Source organism: Ischnura elegans, chromosome 5 (genome assembly GCF_921293095.1).
Source record: "Ischnura elegans chromosome 5, ioIscEleg1.1, whole genome shotgun sequence".
NCBI lineage: Eukaryota > Metazoa > Arthropoda > Insecta > Odonata > Coenagrionidae > Ischnura > Ischnura elegans.
The window spans coordinates 124,111,441-124,137,844 of NC_060250.1; the positions used below are offsets into that span (position 1 = coordinate 124,111,441).

General features: G+C 37.3%; 4 protein-coding genes across 6 annotated transcripts in view; 2 read left to right on the plus strand and 2 right to left on the minus strand.

The window, feature by feature from the left end:
• Window positions 1-8,456, plus strand: part of LOC124159522 (sodium- and chloride-dependent neutral and basic amino acid transporter B(0+)-like) — an 82,719-nt gene extending 74,263 nt beyond the window's left edge. For all 3 annotated transcript variants that reach the window (XM_046535388.1, XM_046535389.1, XM_046535390.1), the window contains exons 7-14: window positions 539-704; window positions 1,412-1,515; window positions 1,597-1,834; window positions 2,595-2,720; window positions 4,096-4,195; window positions 5,883-5,980; window positions 7,360-7,530; window positions 7,850-8,456. In XM_046535388.1, the coding sequence (XP_046391344.1) occupies window positions 539-704; window positions 1,412-1,515; window positions 1,597-1,834; window positions 2,595-2,720; window positions 4,096-4,195; window positions 5,883-5,980; window positions 7,360-7,530; window positions 7,850-8,233 (1,387 nt within the window). In that variant the 3' untranslated portion in view covers window positions 8,234-8,456. The remainder of the gene's footprint in view (window positions 1-538; window positions 705-1,411; window positions 1,516-1,596; window positions 1,835-2,594; window positions 2,721-4,095; window positions 4,196-5,882; window positions 5,981-7,359; window positions 7,531-7,849) is intronic.
• Window positions 8,457-8,600: 144 nt separating this feature from the next.
• LOC124159523 (probable malonyl-CoA-acyl carrier protein transacylase, mitochondrial) lies at window positions 8,601-12,047 on the minus strand. Its single transcript, XM_046535391.1, has 3 exons — window positions 11,111-12,047; window positions 10,751-10,968; window positions 8,601-9,137 (listed from the first exon to the last, which is right to left on the minus strand). Exons 1-3 carry the CDS (start codon window positions 11,742-11,744, stop codon window positions 8,745-8,747), a joined length of 1,245 nt encoding a protein of 414 aa, XP_046391347.1. The 5' UTR covers window positions 11,745-12,047; the 3' UTR covers window positions 8,601-8,744.
• A 42-nt stretch (window positions 12,048-12,089) lies between these two features.
• LOC124159524 (phosphatidylinositol N-acetylglucosaminyltransferase subunit C) lies at window positions 12,090-14,565 on the plus strand. Its single transcript, XM_046535392.1, has 3 exons — window positions 12,090-12,171; window positions 12,259-12,685; window positions 12,773-14,565. The coding sequence occupies exons 2-3, from the start codon at window positions 12,351-12,353 to the stop codon at window positions 13,650-13,652; spliced, it is 1,215 nt and encodes a 404-aa protein (XP_046391348.1). The 5' UTR covers window positions 12,090-12,171; window positions 12,259-12,350; the 3' UTR covers window positions 13,653-14,565.
• Window positions 14,566-23,262: 8,697 nt separating this feature from the next.
• LOC124159525 (nuclear pore complex protein Nup205) overlaps window positions 23,263-26,404 on the minus strand; it is a 61,478-nt gene continuing 58,336 nt past the window's right edge. The window contains exons 31-33 of the mRNA XM_046535393.1: window positions 25,204-25,406; window positions 23,706-23,934; window positions 23,263-23,629 (exon numbers count right to left, since the gene is read on the minus strand). Of these exons, the coding sequence (XP_046391349.1) occupies window positions 23,445-23,629; window positions 23,706-23,934; window positions 25,204-25,406 (617 nt within the window). The 3' untranslated portion in view covers window positions 23,263-23,444. The remainder of the gene's footprint in view (window positions 23,630-23,705; window positions 23,935-25,203; window positions 25,407-26,404) is intronic.

Below are 26,404 nucleotides of genomic sequence, written 5' to 3' on the forward strand. Positions count from 1 at the left end.
CAAGCTTAGTCATCACATGCTTGGTGGGTGGACCATTTTCAGGGTCCCCTTCTTTCAAGAAATTTCACCTGCATAAATAAAACAATTCTTAGAAATCATGAGGCCAATGATGGGGGCCCAGAAGCCAAAGCTCTTGGATGGCCTTGGAAATTCCGGGGCTCTTCAGGGACCTTCCATTTTCCTATCCAGAAAGGTTGACGGACAATAGCATTACTATTAGATGCAACTAACCCTACAATCACAGGCTTTCAATCATATTTGGTGTTCGGACTCATAATTTGAGAAGGACCATGACCTTCAATAACGGGTTCTCAATTGCTTAATTGCCTACTCCTATCACGATTAAAATTCATCACCCAACTCAAGTTGAAAGCGATCACATATTTGCGAACTTCATGGCATTAAGAACATTTAACTTCATCACCATAAAATGCCAGCTATCCAGCAACATGACTTTGCTATGTAATTCCTTTTAATCTTCAATCACCATGTAGAAGAGCTTCAACAATGAACTAACTTGATAATTTTATGATTTCAGCCTATTCAAGAGCATCTCATCTTATCGATTATCCATCTATTTCCTGACACTACCAACTATTGCATGCTTGATAGCAGTTCTAGTAAATGCAACAAAAAGATATAATTCAGAAAAGGGAATAGAAATGTTGACAAATATTGACTGGAGTCAACTACTTAATGCCGAGGCAAGTAAACCAATTCTTTTTAAGCTAGAAGGTACTACATATACCCAAGTGAAAAACAAAATCATCCAAACGCTTACCAATAGTGTTGTTTCTCATGAATTGAGCACCACAAACCTTTCAATTAAATGTTTAAGCTGAGATACCTATAATGGGGGTAGGACACATTGGATATCACTGAAATTTTATGGGGATTGCGAAAGTATTATTAAGGGTTGAAAAATAAATACCAGTAATTATGTATATCAATTATTAAAATCAGTAAAAATGATGACGAGTGGGATCTACCTTAAATAGTAAACATTATACTTTAGGCTAATATACTAAGGTATACTTTTAAAGCATAGCATAAATTATGATAAAATTATGTATTATAAGTATAGTAGAAAGATTTGATAAGGGGGAATGAGTCCTGTCTCTAAGGGGGATTCAATATAGGAATTAGGGGGAAATCAACTGATAGAATCTGTGGGGTAGGGAGGGGGGTACACTCTGGATGAAAAAGTTTCTTAGAAAATAACATGAATAATTACTTAAATTCCACCAGATCCCTTAGTTCTCCCTCTGGTCAAAGTCCACATCTACCACCGATAATAAGCAAGTTCATGAATTTAAATCATAATGTCATGATGAGTACCATTTTTACTATAGAAAAATATAATGAGTCTTGTGAAAGTAATATAATAAAACATACCTGTTTGTCCTTTCAGGTTTGGTATTTTGCTACCACACAAATGTTCTTTTCAACTCATACTGGATTTGGCAACATTATCACTTGTGCTGGGAAAATGTATTCAAAAACAAATGCTTTTATGTAAGTTAACAGGCAGTTGGATCGTTAATAATGTTAAAGTTTTCATTAATGCATATAATTATGCCAACCTTCCACTTTCAGGATAGCAGTCTCTTACATCATCATCAATTTAACTACGGGTATAATTTTTGTGATAACTGTCTTCCTATGGATTGGATCAACATATGAAAGCAATTCTGTTGTATTATCTCCAGAAATTCCTGAAATATTTGTACCCAATCTCATTTATGATGCTTCAGTAAAATATATTGATGACCTTCAAGGACTTTGGGCTTCTTTAGCTTTTCTAGTATTACTCTTAGCAGGCTTCATCAGCATGGTAAGTTTCTCGACTCCTGTTTAACCAGATATTGAAAAGTCAATTAAATTCTGATAAGCTCCTCACTTATATCGATAAATATGCATATATCGAACATTATAGTTTAGATTTTACGCATTTTGAAAAAAATCACTCATGTTTCAAAATGTTCACAATCATAAATTTTGTTTGGTTGAAGGGGATATTACTCTATCATTCTAGTGGATAATTGATATGAAATGATTTGACACTACAAAAAAAAGAGCACAGTTTATCAAATTGAGAAGAGGAGAATGGAAAATAAGCAGCATAATGTCAGCCAATAAGGGGTCTCCCTTAACATACATTCCTTCCCCGATCAATAATGAGTCAATTGATCAATGAGGGCTCCCCTTTATAAGACGGATGAATTCCAAGGATGGCATTCATCTCACCTTGAAAACAATCCTCAAGATGAGGATCGAAAAGTTGGCCTAAATGGACACCCTGACCCATACGATCACCTGAAAAAGCTTCTTGAATTATATTTTATCCTTTGGCTTTCAAAATCCTTGGACATAAAATGGTTTACATAATATGCCAGCACTATCCATACTGATAGACGTTGGAACAGAATCAGTACCCAGTCAAAAATACTGAAAAAAATGAAGTTTAATAACCTATAATATTATAAGCTATTATCAGAATACCTAATTAATGTACTCGCTATGTGTTTGTGAATGGATTAAATTCAAACCCATATATATTAAGCATTTAATGGAAAAAATTACTTTATCTTCAGGTGGCCCTGCTGTACTCCTCCATACTATCCCTTGTGCAAGAATCTGAGAGGAAAATAAAATGGTGGCATATTGTGATGGCAATATGTGGAGTTGGTTTCTCATTAGGAGTCTTATTCATTTTGCAGGCAAGTCTCATGATTAACCTTATCAAACCACGAAAAGCCAAGAATCACCAGCAAAGATTGTAATGATAAAGAAACTAACCACAAACATTGACACATGACGATATAAAACTATATAAGTTCTAAAAATTAGTGATTGTACTCATCCCATGAGTCTGGCAAGCACAAAAAGCCTTTAGACAAAGACAGTTTACCTGGTCTATCTTCCCATTTGGAAATCAATACCCAGTTTATCCACCCCTACTCAAAGCGATATTGAACACTAAAAAGCACCTTTCTCCAGTGTATTGCAATTGATGTCAACATCTTAAAAAAAACATTGACTAGCTATACTATGTATATTGCTGTAAATTATGTGTGCTTTTGTTTCAAAACAATATTTCTGGCAATTTCTTTGGAAGATGAATACATGAAAACAACACTGTTGTCATCACTTATGCAGCCATATAAAGGTCAGAGTTGACCCTCCACAAAACTCCATCTATGTTTACGTACATAATTCATAAGCAGATCACTTCACGATGTCATTCAATGAATACCCGAACAATCCAAATTTCAATGAAATTGATGAAAAGGGATACATGATTCACCTGACTTCAGATTAATAGTCTCTTACATGAATGACTGTAAAGAAATTGCTTTGATGAGTATTTAATTTCAAAGGTTAAATAATAATTTCCCCATCTATTTCTGCCATTGAACTTAGAAATCAAGCAAATTTTTTATCTTGGGTTTATAGGTTTAAAAACTCATATTGTACTAAGGCACATATTTTAGAAATATTTGCAGAATAGCCAGTGGCATACATTTACTGAGTCACCTGCAAGTACCCATTAATGGTGAAAATTCGACACAGGAAAAATAAATTGCCTTGAACTGGTATTCAAACTCTGGATCTTCTGAATTTAAAGAAGAAGGAGATCCTCGGTAGTGCAAGTGGTAGAACACTAACAGTTTCCCACCTTTTTCTTTCCTACGAAAACCTATAACTATGAAACATTAAGCTTCACTGTACAATTTACCAACCTGTCGAGGTTTATCAACCAACCTTTACCAAACCTATTCATATGGTTACCTGATCATCACTTTCTTTTATCGTTTACAGATTCTATGTATAGATAATTCCCATACTGTATTTTTTATGCCTTTTGATCCACAAAAAATGCAGCTTTAAAATATGCATCATACACATAACCCAAATGAAAAATATCGACAGATCAGGAAACAAAAAATAAACATTTCCATACAAGTCTCAACTCCAATCTTTTTTCTGAATCTCTTAATACTTTTGTGCATGCTAAGCATATAGTTGAATTGAATACAATACCAAAATAAATAATTCAGAAGTATTGATAAAGAAACTCTCTCTTCATAACAGCCTGATATTGAAATTCTACATATGCTGGACCATTATGTGATTGGAAGGATGGTGATTGCATCAACAGTCCTGGAGCTCATTGGATTCAGTTGGATATATGGTATGTAATTGGATCCATTACTAGCAATGCTTTTTCCCCTAAACAGTTTTTCAAACAGTAAGTGATAGCACCAATCAAACTTTTACAAAGTAAACATTCAACAACCCCTTATTCACGGGCCAAAAATACAATTTGTGCATCACATTTAATAGCTAAGAATGTTGAAAATTAAAAGCTGCATTTTCCCATCATGAAAGCCTGCAATCAATATTACTGATGAGGTGTTACAAGATGAATCAGTGGGCATGGCAGCCAGCCTCGAAAACTATTTAAATCCTTTTAAAATATGTAATGAGTCTTAATTTTTTATTCAAAAGTTAAGTTGCTGCATAATTATTAATTCAAGCAATTATCTACCGCAAAGCCTACATTGAATGGCTCATTGCACTTCTCGTCAATACATTGGCCAACGGCACTCAGCAGGTTAACCATTCATTGGATTATCTGCTGAACACTTCCTTAGCCAGCCACTCCATGCACTTCCCTACTCCCCCTTTCCTACCTCAAGAATCCTCTTTTATCAACGAAAAGGTTGTAAAATATTCAATATTCATATTACATGGTTGGAAGAATGACGCACAAACCAAAGTACACGTTGATATGAAAATGACCATGAACAGATTACCTGCCTCTTTCAATTACCTGTTTGGGCATTGCCAGGAATCAGAAAGATACATAATTGAACCTCTACTGTGCTTGGATATTGACACTGATACATGTAATGTTTTAACACCTTGAGGGCCCTCAAAGCATTCGAGGCCCCTCGTCACTACTGTGGATCAGTCATTGTAGCCATACCACAGGCATGAATAACTGCATCAGATGATTCTTTTGCCAAGAATTTTCATTTGTTTATTTTAAATCAGCCTCAAAATCTAAAATTATGCAGACTCTGGGAATGCTATCATGAAGTCCCTGTAAGATCTTTGCCATCTTTTCCCGGTAAACACCTTGTTATTATATAATTTACAGAAAGTATTTCTGAGATGCCATAATCACTACTCAGTTGTGATATTCAAGATAAAATAAAAATTTCTAGCTCTATCTTTAACTTAAGAGAAAATGGTTTTCCATTCATTAATTATATTAGATTTATAGGAACTAATACTCAATTGTTTCAAAAACTGAAAGAATGCTCCAGTCCGTAAGTGTTTCAATATTATAAGCAAGTAATTATTACAATGAAATCATATATGTAATGCATCTATCGTAAATGCACCACCTCATTCTCTTAAACTTCCCAATTCCCTAGGAGATAACAGCTAGCCGAGTAGAGGGAGAAAAATGGGTAGTTACATCCATAATTACAACAATAAATTTTTTTTTAAGTCCACAAGCAACATACACCAGACCGAGTGACAGTCGTCTGTCTGAGCTGGCAATGCAAACTGTTCAACGAAACCATGGACACAAAATAAAATAATACTGTGCAAGAACACAAAGCTTTACCAGTTGGTTCAAAAATGAATTTTAGATTCCACGAAGTTACCTCAGATACTATATTTTTTGATAGTGGACTAAAATATCTGATCAATCACAAAATGGAGCACCACTCTACACACAAAAAAAATTTCATTTCAACTGTGAGAAAATAGGTTCTACAATCTAATACACTGGCTGAAGAAAAAATATTTGTGATGAATAACAGATTAAGCAATAATTAATTCTAAATCCCTTTCCTTTTCAGGTGGTGACACTTTGTACAAAGATTTTGAGTTTGTCCTTGGTCAAAAATTAAATTTGATCTGGAGGTACATATGGGTCATAACGCCAATATTTCTCATGGTGAGTCACAATCCCACATGGCTTCATCAAAGTGGGTGAATGTCATGAAAAACATCGTATCATTCCATGATCAATAAGAATAGGAACTCAAGATTTACATTATCTCAAAGCAATGGAGCCAATTTTAAATATTTAGAATTGAAATTCATTTGCACAGTAGCGCTGATTCCATGGGGCCTAAAGGGGCCCGAGCTCCCTCAAAAATTCGTTATGGGTGTGAGGAAAAAATGTGTCAGGCTAGTCGATTTTCCCTGGAGTGTCCAGATATCGAGATTCGAGTTATTAGGGTTATAATGTTGATCATATGACTCTTCTAAAATGCTTAAAAAAAACTTAAAACTCACTGCTTATAAAATTTTCCCTGGCAAAATCCCCAGTTTGCCCCCCCCCAATATTTTTTGTAAGTCCGCATCCCTGTTTGCACACAAAAAATGTCACCTGCTCCTTTAGGATTATTATCTTTATTTCTTTAATGGGCTCATTCACCAATTTTATTTACCGTTCATTATCATCCATCTAGGAAAATTAATAGACCTATGAACTTTACATATTTCAATTTGTCACTTACTCCTCAAGGTATTCTTGACAATGACAGCTTTAACTCTTCAGCATGTAAATTAATGGAGTTATTTATTCATGCACAGAGGGTCAATGCTCCTTAGCTATTCCTTGGCCTCCTGCACAGATCTTGGGTGGTTCATTGTTACTTACATTCCTGTGAGCAATTCCATTGCTAAATAAAATATTTTCCTGAACAAGTAGAAGAACCACAACTCTCATGACGACACTAAGAAAAGTAGTCAGAAATTTTTGAATTTTCTTATTTTAAACTTCAAAGAGAAAGGCTAACCAGGGAAGATTTCTTTAGTCTTAACTTATCTTTTCATTCCATCTACAGAATTTTATTCATGAACTGCAATTTTGGGGGTAAGCGAAAAAAATCCATTTCTGATATGACTGCAGCGGAGTCTCTAGTCTGTTTCAGTTGAAGTAAGAAATTATGCAACAAAAATCGCCTTCCAGAAAACACCACTTTCAATTAGTTCCCCTCTCAAAAAAATTAAGCAGTGCTTATCTCATTGCAGTTCTTAGAATTGAAATGCATTTCTTTGAAATTTGCATTTTCAAAGCTCCTCAAAACGATGCAATTACCTATATATGTATTTCTAAACAGAATAAGAACAGCTAATTCTCAAAATCAAGGAATATATGTAATAATGGTGAATGTTCAACACCAATTCATTATGAAATCCAATAGAATACATGGTATTACATAAGAGTGTCTTACCTTCTTGTGTAGTAATACCATTTATCTATACATCTTTCTTGATTTCTTACTTCTCAAAAAAGTCATTACAGTAACTTCTTTCCAATTTCAGGCCATGGAATTACTGTCACTCGTGAAACTACCCCTTGATGGCATTGGAGCTAAGCAGGACCATGAGTGGACATATGCAATTGGATGGTCAATATATCTGACAACTTGGTTCATTGTCATAACTGTAGGAATAAGACAAATCAATGCTCAAGTTGACTACAATTTTACAGACGTATGTTCAATTCCTTTTCATTATTACTTTTTAAAGAAATTTTTCAATTCATAATTAATTTATTTTATGCATGCATTTCAAGTCCAAATTTTCAAATTATATTGTCCATTTTCTCCAAAATACTAAATGGTTGTCTTTTCGTTGTGGTTTTGCCTTTGTGTATAAGTTTCCAGCACTGCACAGGATAGGAACATAATTGTGAAAATGTTGGCAAGAAACAAAATCTTCTTTCATTGACCAACACTCAAAAATCTATAAATCACTAAAGTATCTATAAATCTGTTTATGACTATATCATATTTTTCTTTCGCTCTACCAGAAATTTCTCAGTTCACTGAAACCATCAATTGACTGGGGACCGGTGGATCCAATTTGCCGCCACAGATGGAAGCAGTGGGGTGATCAATACAGTCTAACAGGAAGGAGAGATTTTACTTTAAGTCGGCGGGGAACAAGAGACTATACACACTGTGTACGAGCCAAAGCTTCCCCAGTTGTTATGACTCAAAACATGGTTGACACTTCTCAGCCAACTTCATCCAGCGAACATGATACAGACCAAAACTCTAACGAGCCATTTACCATTAATGTCCAAAATGGCTTGAATGACAATAGCTCAAATGGTCCTTTCACCTTGCAAGCAAATGGTATAATTGGAGGAAGACAAATGCCGAAGGGAAGATATTGGAGGGCTATTCATTGATGCTGTCCTGAGAAGTTGTCTTATCCACACAACCAGAACTGAAATACATAATGATCTCATTGTAAAGAATTTAGTCAAAGTATGTATCTTCGATTACTCATGTAAATGTGGCACATTATCAATGTAATCAAAATATTACTGTATTTATAATTAGTTATTAAACTATTGAAACTCTAATCAGTCAAAATACTTAAAATGATGAAATAAATATATTTTTACTATATACCGCTTCATATTTGATTATAAAAATGCCCTCTACAACTCCAGACCAAGGCTTGCAAACAAATGTATTTGAAACCATCCCAGAAATAAAAATATATAAATCATTTAGGATATTAAATAAAGCATCAAACAATTATGACCTTAGTACTACTAAAGGTTTAAATTTATATTTCATTAAATGAACCAATTACATGATGCTCACAGCTAATAATAAAATACCAAACAAGTCCAATTTGGTAAAAACAAATCTAGGAACATACCATGTTTTCACTATCATTGGGTCTTTCCATCAGCTAATGGATGTACAAGAATTCCATGCTTTAGCATTCACCATCTTCAAGATAGTTTTCAGAGAGCTACCAGGCCCACACTCATAAGTCTTGGGAAAGTGCTCACCATCTGGTCTCTCATACAAGATGTGAAGGGTTTGCTCCCATTTCACAGGCTTATAAATTTGTTTCGGCAATTGCATTAATATGTGCTTTGCATTTTTGTACCTTTTTCCATCAACATTTGAATGGACTGAAATAATGGGGTCACTAACTTTTGCCTTCCTTAAAGCAACCTGAAAAGGCTCCACAGCAGGTCTCATTAATTCTGTGTGAAAAGCACCAGACACAGGAAGCCTTTTGACACGTTTCAATTTCAAAGCTCGTGCATTTTCCTCAATATATTGAAGAGCCTGAAAATAACAACACAAACTTAATGAAGATTCTAAAAAAAACATATAAGATATAAAAGAGAATGCTTGGCATGTTTAACAAAACAACGATTAAACTTACATATTATTTTGCTTGTCACCAAATTGGAGAGAAGTAAACAAAAATGATCACAAAGCAAAACTTTAAAATAGTTTTGGAGAACATCACACTCTATCTTAGATTCAAATAATGATATGTTGATCATAAGGAACAAACTTAAAATGCAGCCAGGCTTTCAACATCAATACCATTGGTATACAAAGGTCAACAACATTAAAAACTGAAAGAATTGATTTTTTTCCAGAGTAGTCATCAAGGGTGTATAAAAGGAAGACAATTCCAGATTCTGTCAATTTCAAAGACATTATACTCCCAGTAATAGAGGGAATGCTCAAAAAATGTTACAACACAAGGGGTATGTATTTCACTTCACAAATTGTCAACTTTTAGTTAACTTCTCTGCAGCTTAGATTATACCCGTTTTAATCTTATGAACTGGGAGAGAAGCATGGGGGGATGACGAACAGCAGGGGGATTGGCCTACATAGAAAGTGGGGCAGAAGTTGCTATGAAGGAGGTAAATGATATTGGTGGAAGTACAGGCGGTAGAGGGAAATACCGGGAGGCATTTAAGTTTGGGGAGGAAAGAGGCTGGGGGTGGAGAGAATATCTTACAGGTTTTACACATGGGACGTTGGCACAGTGAGGGTGGGTTGGTGGTGACTGACAGCGATTTTTGAAGAGGGCAGGTGGCTTTGAAAATGGTGCTAAGATTAGGTAGTCTCTTATAGGTGATCCATAGAGTAAAAGGGAAAATCTGGGATGTGAATTTGCAGTTGGAAAGAATGGGGTACAAGTCCTTCAGGATATTATGTCGGGAATGAGCACCAGGAAAGTAGGTAGTGAGCATAGAAGGGGAGCAATTTTTATCTGTGCAGGGTTTATTAGAAATGTATGGTTTTTTCTTATTTTATTAGTTAAAAGTTTTTTGGGGTACCTGCAGCGGTGAAGAGACATGTGTAGTTAGAAGAGGAACTTTTGAAAGTCTTCAGGATTGTTTCAGATCTTATCTCCATGGATGGAGAGAGAATAGGGATGGACTGCTTGGTGTGTGGTGGATGGCAACTGTTATAGTGGAGGTATTGCTGCAGCTGCATGCTTGTTACTAGCTTTGGTGTGAACCAATGTCTTGAATTTGTTATTGTTAGAAAGACCGTGTATGTCCACATCTAAGAACTCAACTCTTCTGCCTCTGTTCCTTTCACTTCTTCTATCTCCTACACTAATATCACTTTCTTACACTCAAAACTCACTCTGATACTTAACATTAATCATGAACTTATCAATATATTTCCCCTAACAAACACGGCCATAAAAACCATGATATTTTTCCAATCAATCGCAACACTTCTTGTTTGAAGGAAAAGTCAAAAATCAACGATAGCAATTTTTGCTAGAGCTCATTGTACTTCAACTGACAGTAAAGGTTTTAAACATTATATAATACGAAGAGTATACAATTGTTATTGGAACAAAAAATATTATTATAATTAAAATTAATTACACAAAACTTACTATAACCAAGTATATCTACCTGAATATTTCCAGCGATGACTTTGCAATGTGGATACAAATAGTTCGCAACTCTACATTCAGGTTTTTCAATACCCTTTTCTTCACACCACTGTCTGGCTTTGAGGCAGGCGTATCCAATATTTGAGTCAGGTCCGTACATAACAGTCATCATTCCACCATCGACCAAGTCCGAGGCCAATTGCATTGCTTTGGCGCGAACTTTAACCAGGTTCACAGCTAAAAAGATAGTAATTGACATCTGTATCATAAGCGAACACCATGTTTATACACTGATTCAGTGGCAGAGTCAGATAATGATACCAAACCTCTCATAGAATTCAATATAATATTTCCAAAAATGGCTACTGAAAGGACTTACCGTTTTCGAAGGCAAGGGATCCGGAAAAAACAAGGGCCGCTATTTCCCCGACACTAAAACCGGCCGTGGCAACACAATTTTCAACAGCTGATGGCCTTTCTTCCTTCAGTTTTTCTAACGCAGCCAGGGAACATACAAGGATGGCAGGTTGACAATACTCTGTCTTGTCAAGTTCTTCCTTGGGGCCTTCTAAACATAATTTTTTCAAATCAAAACCGAGAATTTCACCAGCACAATCAAAAAGTTCTTTCACTATTGGAAATTTCAAAAGTTCCTTTCCCATGCCAACACTTTGTGCTCCTTGGCCGGGGAAAAGAATAAGCGATGTCTCCCGAGGATCCACCTTAGGTACCAACAAATGTCTTGATTGTATTCTCTTCTCCGATTTAGGGTAAGCATCGGATACCCATACATCATCTGGAGACTGCGGTTTCGGCTCAATCGCAACAACAGAATCTTCCAGCAGTTCTTTAGCACGGGATGCTAAGGGAGTTACTTCAGAATCACTTTCACTGGCAGTTCGTCGAGCATTCTTCTCTTTCGGAACTCTACTACAGACTGATCGATGGCACAGAGTTTTGAAACAGTTTACATGTAAACAATGTGAATTAGCAATTCTGAAAGAATTAATCATGATGAAATCAAAGTTGATCACTTAAATATCACCAACTTCAACAGGAATAGCTTAGCCAAAGTCTACATTATAGACAGAATGAAAAAGACAACTTAATTTCGCAGTTTTCGCGATCATTGGATTTTTTTATCAATGACGCGAATTCTCCCATTAACTTAGAGGAAGAAAGATCAAAGTGCCAATTTACAAGATACTACTACGTTGCACCGGTGTCACCGGTATTATCACTTGTAGTCCTTATGTAGCAATTATGTATTCAACACATGTGGTCATGCGGCACGAACTCGCACGAACTAACGCAAAATTTCGTCTGACGTTTCGCAGCGCGTTGCGGTTTAACGCTAAAGTAAAAACAATCCCAATACGGAAAGCGTCGTAGCCGGCTCATCTCTTGTTGTTCTTATGTTGTTTACATTTACGAAGAGAGGTAAATGGTCGTCATACCTCCGTATTTAGGTATAATTTTAATATTTACTTGGGCATAGGAGATCATTTTGCATTTGCTTCATTTCAGATCCTTGGGATGTGCCGTTTACGTGGATATTTCGTAAAACTTGGCGACCAGTAATAACGTAATGTTAAGTTTTTTCTGGAGTATAAATTAACATGGAAAGTGAAAGAGTACCACTGACAGCAGTGCGTATAAAAAGCAAGCTGAAACCATGGCGGAAAAATGTCTACGATAATAAGGGCTATAAAGACAATTACACTGATGCTTCGTTTTTGGAGGAACTGAAAAGAAACATCAATTTCAAAGAAGTTCCGTTCAGCTCAGCGTTCATTGGAGCTGGGCTAGTAACTCAGCAATTCTGTGTAGTGGTTCTATTTTCTTTAGTTTTTACCGTAATGGACTATGGTTGGACGGATCCGAATTCAGTTTTATATGCTTGTGGGTTTGCAACTGTAGTGGGATACATATCTCGTATTTATCTTCTACCCAGGTAATTATATATAGTGAGCCCTTTTTTTTAATGCTCTTAAATTTTGTGAAGGCTTTATGATTACATTCATATATCATTTATTTTCAGACTTCAAACATTCTGCACAGATTCTACGAGAATGAAGTATTCAGGAGAACTTGTTTTAAACGACTTAGTGACAATGGTGAAGTGTTTAGCATTTGGGCACATACTTTCTCCAGTTTTAAAAACGTTAACAGAAACCATATGCACTGACACAATACAGGCAGCCTCGGCAATAGCATTTTTAGTTCACATTGCCTCCTATGATTATGGGATTGGTAGTGATCCAGGTGTTCCGTACATAGGGAAAACCGGCCACTCTCCGCTGAAATCCCGCATTAATGCCCCATCGCATTGGTCTTCTAAATCATCACCTCATGTTAAAAGGAGATTATCAAAGGATGTTGCAGCCGAAGTGAAGAATGTCGATAATACTCCCGATCATTGCGGTGTATCTGGTGCAAGGAACTCGGGCAAAGAAACTCAAGCAGTTACTTCGCATTTATATTGCTCCTCCAGGGTGTCTTCTGCTTTATCGTTGAATGCGGCTATATTCGGTGCCACCTGCTTAGCTTCGAGATTGCCCTCTCCGTCCCATGCATTTGCCCTTCTGTCTACGGCGGGTCTTGCTTTTGCTTTGGCTCCCCCATACCTAAAACTCTTGCATGGATGGCCCCCTGCTCGCGTTTTGACTCCCACCGTTTTTGTTACAATCACAGCATACTCAATTTTTCTATGTTGCGAAGGTATGAGTACAGGAAACGATATACTGGTTGATTTTTTTCCGTTGGCCATATTTACAATTGTTGTGCTATTCATAAATTTATTGTGTCCAATCATGTTTGTGCGATGGCAGGCCCACAAGGATAATATCTATGGTCCATGGGATGAAGCTGTCCCTGTGATACCTCGATCAGGGAATGAAGATGCACTTGGAAATACTTGAGAATAGTTTGATATTATCCTCTACAGGTAAACCATCAAAGTACGCATTTCAAATGACTACATTTATTTCCATTTCCCCATGAGTTACTATTTAATCCTGATCTCAAGTCAATTTTCCATTTGAGCTTGTAATACATGTTTGTATGGAATGTGACCATCTGAAACATCTGAAGGATAATAATTTATGGGAGGGTTGCACGGGAAGTAGTGTTATCAATGTAATATCATTTGTACTGCCATCTATTGACTTAAGATTTTTAATATATTATACATATTTGACAAAGGGTGATAATTACTGGGTTGTATGCATTAATCCAGTATCCATTTCCCTCTGCCTCATGCCTGTGAAATTATTTAATTTCTGTCATTTCAACCATACTAGTCAATGATTTGTGTGAATTACACAATGGCACAGATGATATCTTCTCCTGTTTCCTTGCACTTCTCTCAGTGTCTTCACATTTTAGTGAAAATATTATCGCACTAGGGTCTTTCCAAGGGATTCTACTCTGCCTTCCCCAAAATCTATGAGGAGGTAGAGCCTTAACAAGGGGCTCCTCCTGATTCACCCCGAAATGCATCCCCCCTCCAAATTATCCACCTGATAACTTTCTGGTGGCTGGCTTGTAGATTTTGGATCTACATCACCATTGGAGGTAGTGTAGCCGTCTCCTCAACATGCGGAGTACAACTAATTGGGCATAAATTGTGAGAAAAGCTGCAGAATTGAAATCACAGGATTCAAATGATACGTCATAATAAAAAGGATATAAATTTATGAATGAGGGGTAATTTTAGTAGTTCACGAGTGATCCTTGCATTGCCATTATTTAGTTAATGAGTTGATTGTCTCATTTGGCTGGATTAAAATACATACTCCTGTCTGGAGAGAATTAAAAAAATGTTGTTACTTATTTTATTTTAGCATCTCTTTCTTGGTATGTTCTTGCCAACTTGTTATGATTTACTCATAGAGAAAGTGTTAAGTATTATTTTTTTAATTTATTTATATAAATAGACTTTGAAACAAGAACACAAATGTATGATGTTGGACATGGTGGTGTGGAAATGAAATAATATTGTATTGTAATCATTTACCAAAATGTAAACAAAAAAATCTTTCACCATGTACCACTGGGAACATAGCACTAGCGAGGGAGAAGTACTCCATGTGGAGCCTACCCTGTATTTAGCTTTTGTGACTCCTCGAGTAAAAACTGGAATATGTATCATGATTTCTATTGCCCAGTGGCATCACAGCAAATTTTTGGAATGAATGGAGTTTGGAATAATGGTGAACTGACTCCCTAACTCACAATTAGCTTGTCTGTTTTTAATAGTAGTACACGACCCTTTTTGTGAGAATTGTTCTGATATCAGTCAGTGTTAGGCCGTTTTCCAATTCGCAATTATTCACCCTCCGTGCACTTTTCGATCGTCAACTTACGGATGTGACGACAGCAAGGGTGGATCCAATCGGCGAGGGCGCAAGGGAACGAAGGGTAAGGGAGCTCGGATGCTCCCTCACTACCTTCCCTTCGTAGGAAGTGGACGTCAAAATGGCGGCAATGGAAAACTCAGAAATCTTGAACTGGAGTTGTAAGTAATTTTTTGTTTATTATGTGAAGAGAGAGCGTCCAATTGGTGCCAGAAAAGTCAAAATACTAAGTAAACAAACCGAGTAGTAGGGTGAAATTAACTTAATTCAACCACAAGATGTCCTAACCCGACCCTGCGCTTCACATTTCGTTACTGCCAATAGTTCGCATTATTTCCGTTCACACTTTATAGCGCCAGTAGAGCATTTGTAAGGGAGCAGGGTGCAAGGGAGAAAGGGAACGAGGGAATGAGTGCATACTACGTGGATTGGAAAACGGCCTTAGACCAATATGCATAATACCACTCGACCTATGCCATTAGTGGATCTATTGGGGGAGGGGGGTCGAAACTCACACTAGATGAAATCGAAATTTTTAGAGGTAGCTACTTAGTGTAGAAGTACATAGTTATATTTTCTGATAAATTAACAGGGTGTCCGGTATCTGGGAAAATCTGAAATTGTGCATGAATTTTTCTGCTTTGCTGGCTGGAACCCTGCTTTACCTACTTTTACGAATTGAAATACAAATTACTTCTAAACTGAGGGCCTATTTTACATATGTTTGGTAAGTTAAATTCCAGTGGCAGATCCAGAGAGGGGCTAGGGGGGCTACAACCCCTCCTTTGGTATACAATGAATACTAGATAGAATGGTTATTTTGTTCGGACCCACACCACTGCTAAGAGGTTAGACCCTGCTTAGCCCCCTCCTCTTGTCCCTGGATCTGCCACCGACCACTACTCATTACACATAAATACTACATACATATACTGACAAACTTAGTTGCCACAACCTTTACAGTGCATATATGAATCAGGCCAGGGCTTCTTTGTCGAAATACTACCCCACAGTGCCTGAAAAGGCATGGAGGGAGGTGTTTTGACACCAGCCGTAGAAAAAAAGGAGGCACATTGGATGTTTAGGACGTGCCTAGCATTTGTTCAAGTACTTCATTGTTAGGTGGGAAAAAAATTCCTATACCCATCTGCTCGGCAGAATATCCCATTGTTTCTTGGATGTGATCAAGGATGAAAATGGAGGTGAGTGAATCAAGCAATTGCCTGGCTGGAAAGGAAATAGCAGGATGAGGGAAGAGGAGAATGTTAACTGGCACCATAAAAACTACCTCTCTGCAGATTATGGCCTCATTGTCAGTCTCATCAGCTTGACACGAAGAATCTTTTGCCTTTAGCTATGTATTTAAGTCAAAGAGACAGGGTACAGCTTAGTTTGCTCTGCCTAATTACCGGAATTTCATTTCCGACTATTCATACATGATTCATTTTTGCTTTCATTTGTTGTTAGAGTGCATCAATGAAGCTTCCACCAATGCTACATACTTAGCATTGCAATCCTAAGATTGGTGTACATACTGCAGCACAGCATAGCTCCCTCTACCAAGCTAGTTCTTTTTGTTCCCCATATCCTTCTTGACCTATCCATTGGTAATCCTTTAATGACTTTCCATCAATTTTTCCTCCCATTGTGATTCCTATTTAACTGCTCTCTCTTGTATTATGTGTCCAATCCATCACGTTCTTGGGCACACAGCGATCCACTTTTTTTCTCCTATTCCATCATGTGAATCTAGCCTCAGGGTTCTGTGCTGCTCATACCATTTTTGGTATGGTCATCATTATGCTCCTCTTGAAGTCTAGCAGCTTTCCCAGATACATAATACATATTCTCAAATTATGTATTCCATATTTTGTATTTTCTCTCCTGGTGTTTTAATTATTTCTCCACTGATTTTATTTTCTCCAGTTACTTTTCCATCCTTTAAGTTACTGAAGGCTCCCACAAATTCTCTTCTTAGTATTCCTGAGCCATATAGTTTTATTACTCCATTTGGTCATCTGGGACTGCTTCTTTGAGAGGTTCCAGGCCTCACTATAGTTCTACTATGTACTGTTTGCTTCTATGTTGATGTCTTTATCTTCCATCAGCAAATTCCCATTGGAATCTCTTATGTTTTTGCATCTTTGTTTTCTGTCTCTGAAGTGTCTCTTGATTAGGCTTTATGCTGTCTCTGAAGTGTCTCTTGATTAGGCTTTATGCTGTCTCAGAGTTCCCCTTCATCATGCTTTCACTAATGTTCTCCAGCAGCTTTGGATCAATTTCTCTTTAGCTACTTTTGTCTCTCAGATGGCTTCGTTGTATGACCTTGTAGTGTTTCTTCATTTCAAATTCTTGCATTCTTGTACTTCCTTTCCTCTGAGACCTTTGAAGTGATTCGTAATCCATGGTTTCTTGATTTCAACAGAACTTCTCACAAGTTCTTCCTCTGCTACCTCTGTGATGGTATCCTTAGGCTTTCCTCCCTTGCTATTTCCAGCTTATGGTCAATGAAAGCTGCAAACCATCTTTTGCTTCCCTCTTCTTCCAGTGACTTGAGATTCATGTTCTCATTTCATTCTTCCCCCTTCTTGTATTTCAGCTGACCTTCCATAACCACTAGGTTGTGGTCACTATTCCTATCAGCTCCTGGGTAAGTCTTGCATTGCTTCACCTGCTTCTAGTATGTTCACCTAACCACAATGCAGTTAATCTGGCTCCCTCTCCTGATGTCTTCCATGTATGTCTATTGGGGTGTTTGCCAAGTTGCTTCTCATTGTAGAAATCCACTAACCTTTCTCGTCTCTTGTTCCATTAACCCAGCACTAAAGGCTCCCATCTGTACCCTCTCTGACCTCTGCATTCCAATCTCCCAACACTATCAGGTTTTCCTTCCCCGTAACTGTGCCTATGACATCTTCCAGTTGTACATTTGTTTGATTTTTTCTTCCAAATGGCTTGACGTTGACATGTAAGCCTGCACCACTACTGTCTGTTACCCTTCTATCTTGATGAGCTTATCCTTTCATTGTACTGTAAGTATGCCTTCACTCTTTTTCCCCATTCCCTTTTTAATACTACTTCTGCAATTTTATGATCATGCTCTTGAGTACAAACCTTGATACCCGTCACTCTAGAAGTTGTCTGCTCCTATCCACTTGATCTCACCCATTCCAACTACTATGTATGTATGTCCAAATCTAGCCTGCTCATCTTCAGCTTCTCCAGTTTTCCACACACCCCTAATGTCTCATGTTCCATTTCGTGATCTTACATCCGACTCCTTTGACTGGTAGATATCCCCATGCAAAGATCCGATTTGGGGGACTATTTTACCTCTGGAATATTTATGGGGGAGGATGCCATCACATGAAGCTGAATGCAAGGCTGCATCTTCTAGGGAAGGTAGTGTGGTGGTTTCCTCTTGCCTCCCACATTGCAGTACTCCGACCGATTCCATGAAATTCACTCTCACTGGAAGCAATGTCAGTTGATACCAGACCAATCCTCAGGATCTTGGCCATCTCATGAAGCTGCTGCTTCTCACCAGTAGAGTCGAGTAGATAGAGACAGGTTGTTGCCTCTCTAGATTCCCAGAAAATGTCTTGATATTTTTTTTATTAAAAAATAATTTCCTGGAGGCTCAAGGATTGGAGGTCAAGTGCGTTCTCAACGTTCTTCTTGATATTGGCATGTACACCTCCACTATCACTGTGTCATTCCTCCAACTATGCATGAGATTAAAAAATCCATAGACAGGAATTTTCCGAGAGAAAAGAAAAAAAAATGGTGTGGGGGAAAGAAATGCGACAAGGGACATTCAGTACTGTGTAAGCACTACTTAGTGAAAGAGGACAATGAGTTTACTTGCTTTTGGGTTCGGCAAATTCTTACTTTTGCATACATGGGGGAAGGTGCCAAAAAAGTGCATTTATACATTATACTTGAACACTATCCTTGAGGCAATATTTTTCAATAATCACTAGCATAATGAAATGTATGTACACCCATGTCTCGTATAGCGCAAGGGATGCGTTCCTTGGGGTCTTTGCGCTATACGAATTTGCGTTATACGAGAGCGTTTTAACATAGGGATGCGTTCCTGGGGCCTAAGTCTGTAACTTCGTTTTCTCCCGAGTTGGGAGAAAAGAGACTCGTGAAGCTCCAGTTTCATCCAACTGAAGTCTGTAACGGTAACGGAGAAAACTTTCTCCCAGTAACGGAGACTCTGACTCTCCTGGAGAGTATCTTTCTCCCGACTGAAGTCCGTAACGCGATTTGGAGACTCTGACGCGCCCTGGACGGGAGCTTGGGAGTCACCCGCCCGGGACCCGGCGATTCATTTTCTCCATAGGAGAAACGAGGAAAATACCAATGGCGGACCGTTGTGGGCGATCGTACTGCAGTTCTAATTGTATTCTAATATGGTTTTTTACGTATTTGTGACAAAATAGAACACGAAAATGCATTATTCAAGTTAGGCAGGCAACTTATGTAGTGTAATTTGTGACAAGAATAGAAATTTTTGTATGGCTGCATTTGCAAGGAAACTACGTGCAGTGAACTTTCATTGTGCCTCTAGTATAAGTGAACAAAATTTGTGTCCTTAGTGTACCCCTTAGTGAATTGATTGCACATAGACGATGAAGTAAAGAGTGAAGTGTGTTGTGAATGTAACATCTTCGACGAAATTATTTCGCACGTATATAATTTAGGCTACGAATCAACTGTATACATTACGATGAAAGGTATCTAACTATGTATTGCGAAGGGGATATGTTTCATATTTGAACTAGTCTTACTTTAGGGATACATCGAACGCCTGTTAATTTTCATTCGTTTGTTCGCTTCTAAGTTCTGTTTGATTTTATTACGTATTGCATCTATTTCCAATTCCCGTTGTGAGATGTGAGGTTTTGGCAATGTTTACATTTCACGCATTTCGTTGTGTTGTTGTTTGTTTTTGTTTTGGTCATGTTACGGTGAGAGTGATAGTGAAATTCGAAGTTTGTGGGTGTTACAATAACTGGTTTAGCAATTTGTTTCAACCTATTCATTTAATTGTCTTCGCAATGTTAATGTGAAATAACGTAATCTGATTCTAAGTCGTTAGTGATGAGTAGGAAGTGAGGTGTAAAGAATCCTTTCGAACTTCAAGGAGTGCAAATTCTTTTAGTGTGTGCAAAGTGATTGGAAAAACGAATTATCATGTTTTATTAGTGTTACATAATGGTGTTTTATATTTATTGTGAGCCAAGATATTTATTGAAACAGTTGATTCCGAATATAATGATTATAAGTATTAAAAAGATAGAAATGTGTGCGTTGTAGTGCTATATGTGATATGATGAGCAATAAATATGTACAAGTAAGGGTAATTTTGCTTTGTTTTCTCTATATATACCTCTAGTAAACCATTTTCCCCATGTTTTCGCTATTCTACGCTGTCAGTCTTTGAAATTTTTAAAAGTAGCGAGGCAGGTTGTTGTGTTTCCTAAACTATAACATTTTGGGAGATTGTAACATATGTTACTAATTGCTGGCACGTAGGTATTTGCAAGAATAAATATGTACCATTCACACATTTATCTTAACGTTATTTTCTTTACGATTCTTTTCTGCATAGTAAAGTTTTTCAATTTTCTTTTTCCACTCCCACATTGCGTATTTCAGCTTTTCGAGGATAAATGCATGTAATACTGACGTTGATAGTTATGTTTTTCCATACTCATCATGCATTCACCAATGAAAGTAAGCATCCGAAGTGCAAAAAAATATGCCATATATATCATCAATGAATACAGCGGCCGTTTGTATACAAGATTACCTACATCTAAAACATAAAAATGCTTTGGTGTTACGCATTAGTCTCTCCTTTTTCAATGGTATAATATACTCTTTTGTGTGTACTAATGAACAAATATATCTGCGATGGATTTAAATCGATTTATCCACTATCAATTATAATTTCGATGCATCAATTTCTTTTATTTGAAAGTTTAACTTTAATGATGAACGAGTAGCCCTTATTACAGGTGAGAATCGTTTGATTTCCCTCTCGTTTTTTTATTTGAAACAAAGCTTTTCTATTGGTTCTTCACGGTATCGCCGGCTTCGGATTCAATATTTTTCATACCTACCTGCCGTTCCTGTCCGATACCGAGAATTAGAGTTTTCTCCGGTAGCGGCCAGGAACTGATGTTCTCTCCGCCAAGTTACGGACTACAGTCGGGAGAAAACTACGGGAGAGTACAGAGTCTCCGGAGAAAGGAGAATTCAAGTTACGGACTTAGGCCCCTGGTAGCATAGGTCTTGGGTATTGAATTTCCTCTAAAACATCTATATTCCCATAAAAAGCCTTAGAAAACATTATTTCTATAAATATTTATAGTTTAAAACATCTTTAAAGATAGTATTCACGCATTCAAAGACTTTTATTCACGTTAAAAAAAATTCTTACGTGCTTTCGAAATTCCATCCTGTCGTGCGGGTGGGCTAACATCTGCTATCTCAGGGGATCGTAATGCGTTGCCGGCAGTTGACGATTTTTAAAACTAGTCTAAAAACAACTGTTGTGTCACCCAGGCCCTTTTGTAGCTCATCGAAATGACAGGAAAATGCTACTTTAAATGCCATTTCATAGCTAGCGGAGTTTATGAATGATAAATCATTTTAATTTGAAGTCCTCCGAGTCATTAGCAGCTACGTGAAACAGTCTTTAAATGCCTTGAAACATGACCCAGGTTTTCCTTCCCTGAAAATGAATGAACGAGAATGCATTCTTTTCCAAAATAATATCGTCTCATCAACACTAAAAACTAGTTGAGGGGGAAAGGAGCCACTTTCAATAACAGCTTGGAGTTCATCAGAAAATGTTGCGGTGGCTGCGCTATCAACACTTGCAGATTCACCTGATATCGCCGCACTGAAAATACCTGCTTGCCGTTTAAATTCTGGAACGAACCGGAGCTTTCACTTAATGTCTCGGAGCGATTACCACTCTCGTCTTTTTGTACTGATTCACCATGAACTTTCCGTATGTGTAGACCGCTTGGTTGAAGTTGGTGCGGCTGAGGTCACTGATATTTTAGCTTCGTCTTTATTCAGAATATGGCATCGTGAGTTTAAACTTCCGCGCAATATCGCTTTGACGCTCTCCATTTTCAAAGCAATTGACCTCTCTCAAGTCCTCTTCTAGGTTAATGGTTTTTCTTGATAAATTCTTGATTTTTCTACACGCATTCCTATTTTTTGCCATATTCTCTTGGTTTTTACTCTGTATGGCTCTATCTATATCACCTTCTTCTGCTGAACTGTATTCCTGAGACGCAGAAGGGCTATGACTGCGGGGAGGGAACGAAGCCATTGTGTTTAAGACTCTATAGCGGACCCTTTTATGTGTTGATGCTATTCATGCGCAACTCGGTCACTGCTCCATTTCTCCCCCGTGAATACCGATGACCTTGAAGGCTGGAAGTCAATCGCCCGGTAACCTACGACGGCAAAAATACGTCTCAAACCGTATTGCTGAAAAAAAACTCATTTCCACTAGCCCCACGCTTAATTAACGATCTAAATTATTTATTATCATTCTGTTAAGGAGACGAGATAAATCTTCGGTAGGCCGGCTATCTAGACCCAATGACGAGTAATACTTTTGGAAATTGCGCAGCAATGAATTTCGATTAATATATAAACAAAAAAGAAGATTTGAGGCAAGAAATAATATTAATATGCGTAAATTGATAGAAATTTCGTGTGTACTTAGCGCAAGTTCACGTTTTATCACGAGAGCGTTTAAGATTTTTGATTAGGCTACACTGCGTTGCAATGTTTCCCCGAGGAACGAATTTGCGCTATATCGAAATTGCGCTAATCGAAATTGCGCTATACGAGACATGGGTGTATATTGAGTAAATCTAGTCATGTGAACAGCTGGTGAGCATTCCAGATGGAATGAGAGGGACGTGTGTACATAGTTCCCATCCAGTGTACTTACTACATGTCACTCTTTTTTGATTGGAAAAATGTGAAACAATCACTTAGACTTAACAGACCAATGAATGTAAATATCAGGGATTGGTTATCATAAGCTCTCTTCCTCTTTGTACAAATGTGGCTGTTTCAATGAAAGAATACAGACAAGGTAACATTTCACCCGACAATAAGCAATCAATATTGTACAAATGTATTTTTAATAAAATTATGAACGCTCAAAAGTGGAATTATACAGAATGTAAACAACAGCTATGTTTTAACTTAGTATAAAATGAAGTAAAATACATACCAAAGCACAACACGATTTTTTATATTTTCACAAATTTCAACACACAATGAAATCCAACAACTGGCACTCTGTTAACTAACTGGCACAAATTGAATTAGCCTTTTGATCCTTCTGACAAGAGCTTCAACAAATCCCCGATCCTTTACTTCTTGCCTCGTTTCAATCAGTCTTTTGCAAAAACCATCATTGAATACAGACACCAAGCCAGACTTTAGCCTGCTGATTTCTTCAACATCAACACTCCAATTGCTATCATCTGGAAAGTAATAATTAAATATAGTAAGACATTCAAAACAAAAAAATCACCATAAAATTATATATTTATAGCTAACCTCTTGTTGAATTCAAGTTCATGGTGATTCCCCTGTCACCAGGAGAAAAGGATCTTCGGAGAAAATGATCCAAATGAACCCACAGAAGCAGAAGGCAGTGATCTGCAACAAACCACAAAAGTTCCCTTCTCCGACTTGTTTGTTGTAGGCGACGACCTAAGCACCTTGCAGCCTGAGCTCTGGCAGCCTCCATTGAAGCTGCTGTCATTGATGCTCCCTGAGGCAAGAACTTCAAAGAGAGAGTAATACAATTAGGAGTCAAATATTTGCTTGCACTGGCTCCTTACAGAACAATTTTGAACAGAATTATTGGGAAAATTTCTTTGATAGTACATAAGACATTCTAGGGGGGTGGCGTCTTCAATTAAAAATGCAATGGAATAATATGCATTGCTTGTAATTTTGTTTAGATGCAGTTGGGACCACAACTTATGTTCATAACTTTATAGTAAAGTAGATTCCTATTAATGGGGACACCAGTAATGGGCAGCCACTTAATTGGAGCATATCTCGACGAACAGAAACCAATAGATTAATACCCTAGAGTTTTCTCTGCTTAACTGGGACGGCTTGCAGCTTTTTTGGGCCATGACTAGGCAACATTGACTCTACACTCAAGACGAAATTCGAGATAATATCAACAGCAATTTGGACTGCTATGGCACCAATGAAATCAGTGAAGATGATATTTTTGAAACTATATCATCCAGGTAACAAGGTGAGAATAGTGATGAAATGATAGAAATCTGTCCCTCAGCTTAGATGCGTGACATCTAAGGATCCAAAGTTCATGGTGGCGTTGAGACTCCTCTTTATGCAAGGAGGCAACGAAGGTAGCCCAATGCCATAATCGGATGTCTCTGCCGACTTTATTCGTGTGATGAGGATGAAGAGAATGTAGCAGAGTGAATTAGACAAATTCCTCCATCGAGGAGATATGATTTGAAGATTAAGTACTTGCATGTTTATAAGTAAATAAAATATTGAGGGAACACATATTGTTTACTAATAAACTGTGAATTTTTCTTTATTTGGACTGGCATTCAGCCAGCATTGCTTGAGGCAGTAAAAAATATTTTCTACCAAGACCAACAGAATTCTTGAAAAATGTTTATAGATGATACACTATTATTGCTGATTTATGAATACTATTTATAATTTAAGATTTTTTTCAACATAAACACTATTTAGTACTTTTTCTTCTCATTGCAACATTTTTTAAACACACATACAGGAAACTTCGCCTCTTTGGGGCAAAGTGTGCCACTACCGATATGTCCCAATTAATAGGGATTCACTGTACCTACTGAAACTTTTGAAACAATGTTCCCCTAAAGATATGCAAGGATACTCGTCTACTCAAAACTGTTACTTCAATTTTTTGTAATGAGACTTATACCTATAAATAACTCCTCAATACTTTGTAATATCAAATAACATTGTTCCTATTAACTAGAGACAATGGTATTGGCATTAGTGAATATAAAATATAGTTTACCTCTCTCAGCTCTTGACTGTTCATGTCTGGGACAGATGCCAACTGGCCATAAAGTTGAGTCTCTGCAGCTGCCAAGGTAGCATCTAAACCAACAGCAGAAACAAGTCGAGCCACCAACAAACCAAGAGGAGGCCCAGCAGTACCAATGCCACCAGCCCGCACAGGAATATTTCGAGCAGCAGTTGTCCTAGTGCCCCTAGGATCTAAAGGTCAAAGAATAAAATGTGATTTTCAATTGAGGTGTAACTAAAGAGTGGACTCTTGAAGCTAGGTTTCTTAGCTTTAAGTAAGAAAAGTTCTAGCTCAAATAAGCATTTATTAATTGACTTACTAAAATAAAGCGTTGGTGAGTTAACTTAGGGGAAATTCACATTAAATTATTAACTAAACAACTTTGTATACTCCACACTACAATATTTACTGCACCTTGACCGGTTTTGATGCACTTATCGCCTTGATAATGGCACTTGGTATGTCAAAACTGGTTGAGGTACAGTAAATATTACAGAGTGGACTGTAAAAAGTTGTTTTGTTCATTGCCTGATTAAGTTGAAAGCCTTGCACCACTTGCCATGCTGTTAAGCTATGATTCATTTATTTATTTTACCTTATTTTTTTTAATAACGCAAAGACCACAAAAGTCAAAACAGAAAATTCAAGTATAATTCCAGGTTTTCAGGGCCCACGTTTTTAAAATTAGAAGATAAAAGTTCACCAGGTGTAGGCTTATGTTATATTTCTCTCTATAGTCTCCGGTTATGTTCTGCTGGGAATATGGGAACTCTTTGTCCACAAAATGACAAAGAAAGGCCAAACACAAATGGTAAACACACATCCAATATTTGTAAAAGTACCCCGTAAAACTATGATTGAGAAATAGATAAATTTAACCCTCTGTACAAAATCTATCAAAGAAACAGGAAGAAAGTCTGCCCAAAATCCTCGCAATGAGTGTAATGTACGTCAAACAATGCACTACTCAGACAATCTCAGTTTCCCATGAACAAACAAAACTAGTTATTCACCACAAACACATGATTCAATCTTCATAAAGGGTGGAGGATGAGTCCATGGGACACCAGGGTATTTCAGATAGACTACATCATGGTAAAACAGAGTTTTAGGAATGGAGTGAAAAACTCATGCAGCTTCTGCTGCAGAGGATATGAATTTATATCAGAACCTTGTTCTTATGAAATGC

Bases quoted from the DNA above. Each gene is read 5' to 3' on its own strand.
- LOC124159524 (XM_046535392.1), top strand. From the start codon at position 12,351: ATGGAAAGTGAAAGAGTACCACTGACAGCAGTGCGTATAAAAAGCAAG. The intron at 12,686-12,772 runs GTAATTATATAT...ATTTATTTTCAG, and splicing joins CGTATTTATCTTCTACCCAG to ACTTCAAACATTCTGCACAG.
- LOC124159523 (XM_046535391.1), bottom strand. From the start codon at position 11,744: ATGATTAATTCTTTCAGAATTGCTAATTCACATTGTTTACATGTAAAC. The intron at 10,969-11,110 runs GTAAGTCCTTTC...CTATCTTTTTAG, and splicing joins ATCCCTTGCCTTCGAAAACG to CTGTGAACCTGGTTAAAGTT. The intron at 9,138-10,750 runs GTAGATATACTT...TGTTATTTTCAG, and splicing joins TCATCGCTGGAAATATTCAG to GCTCTTCAATATATTGAGGA.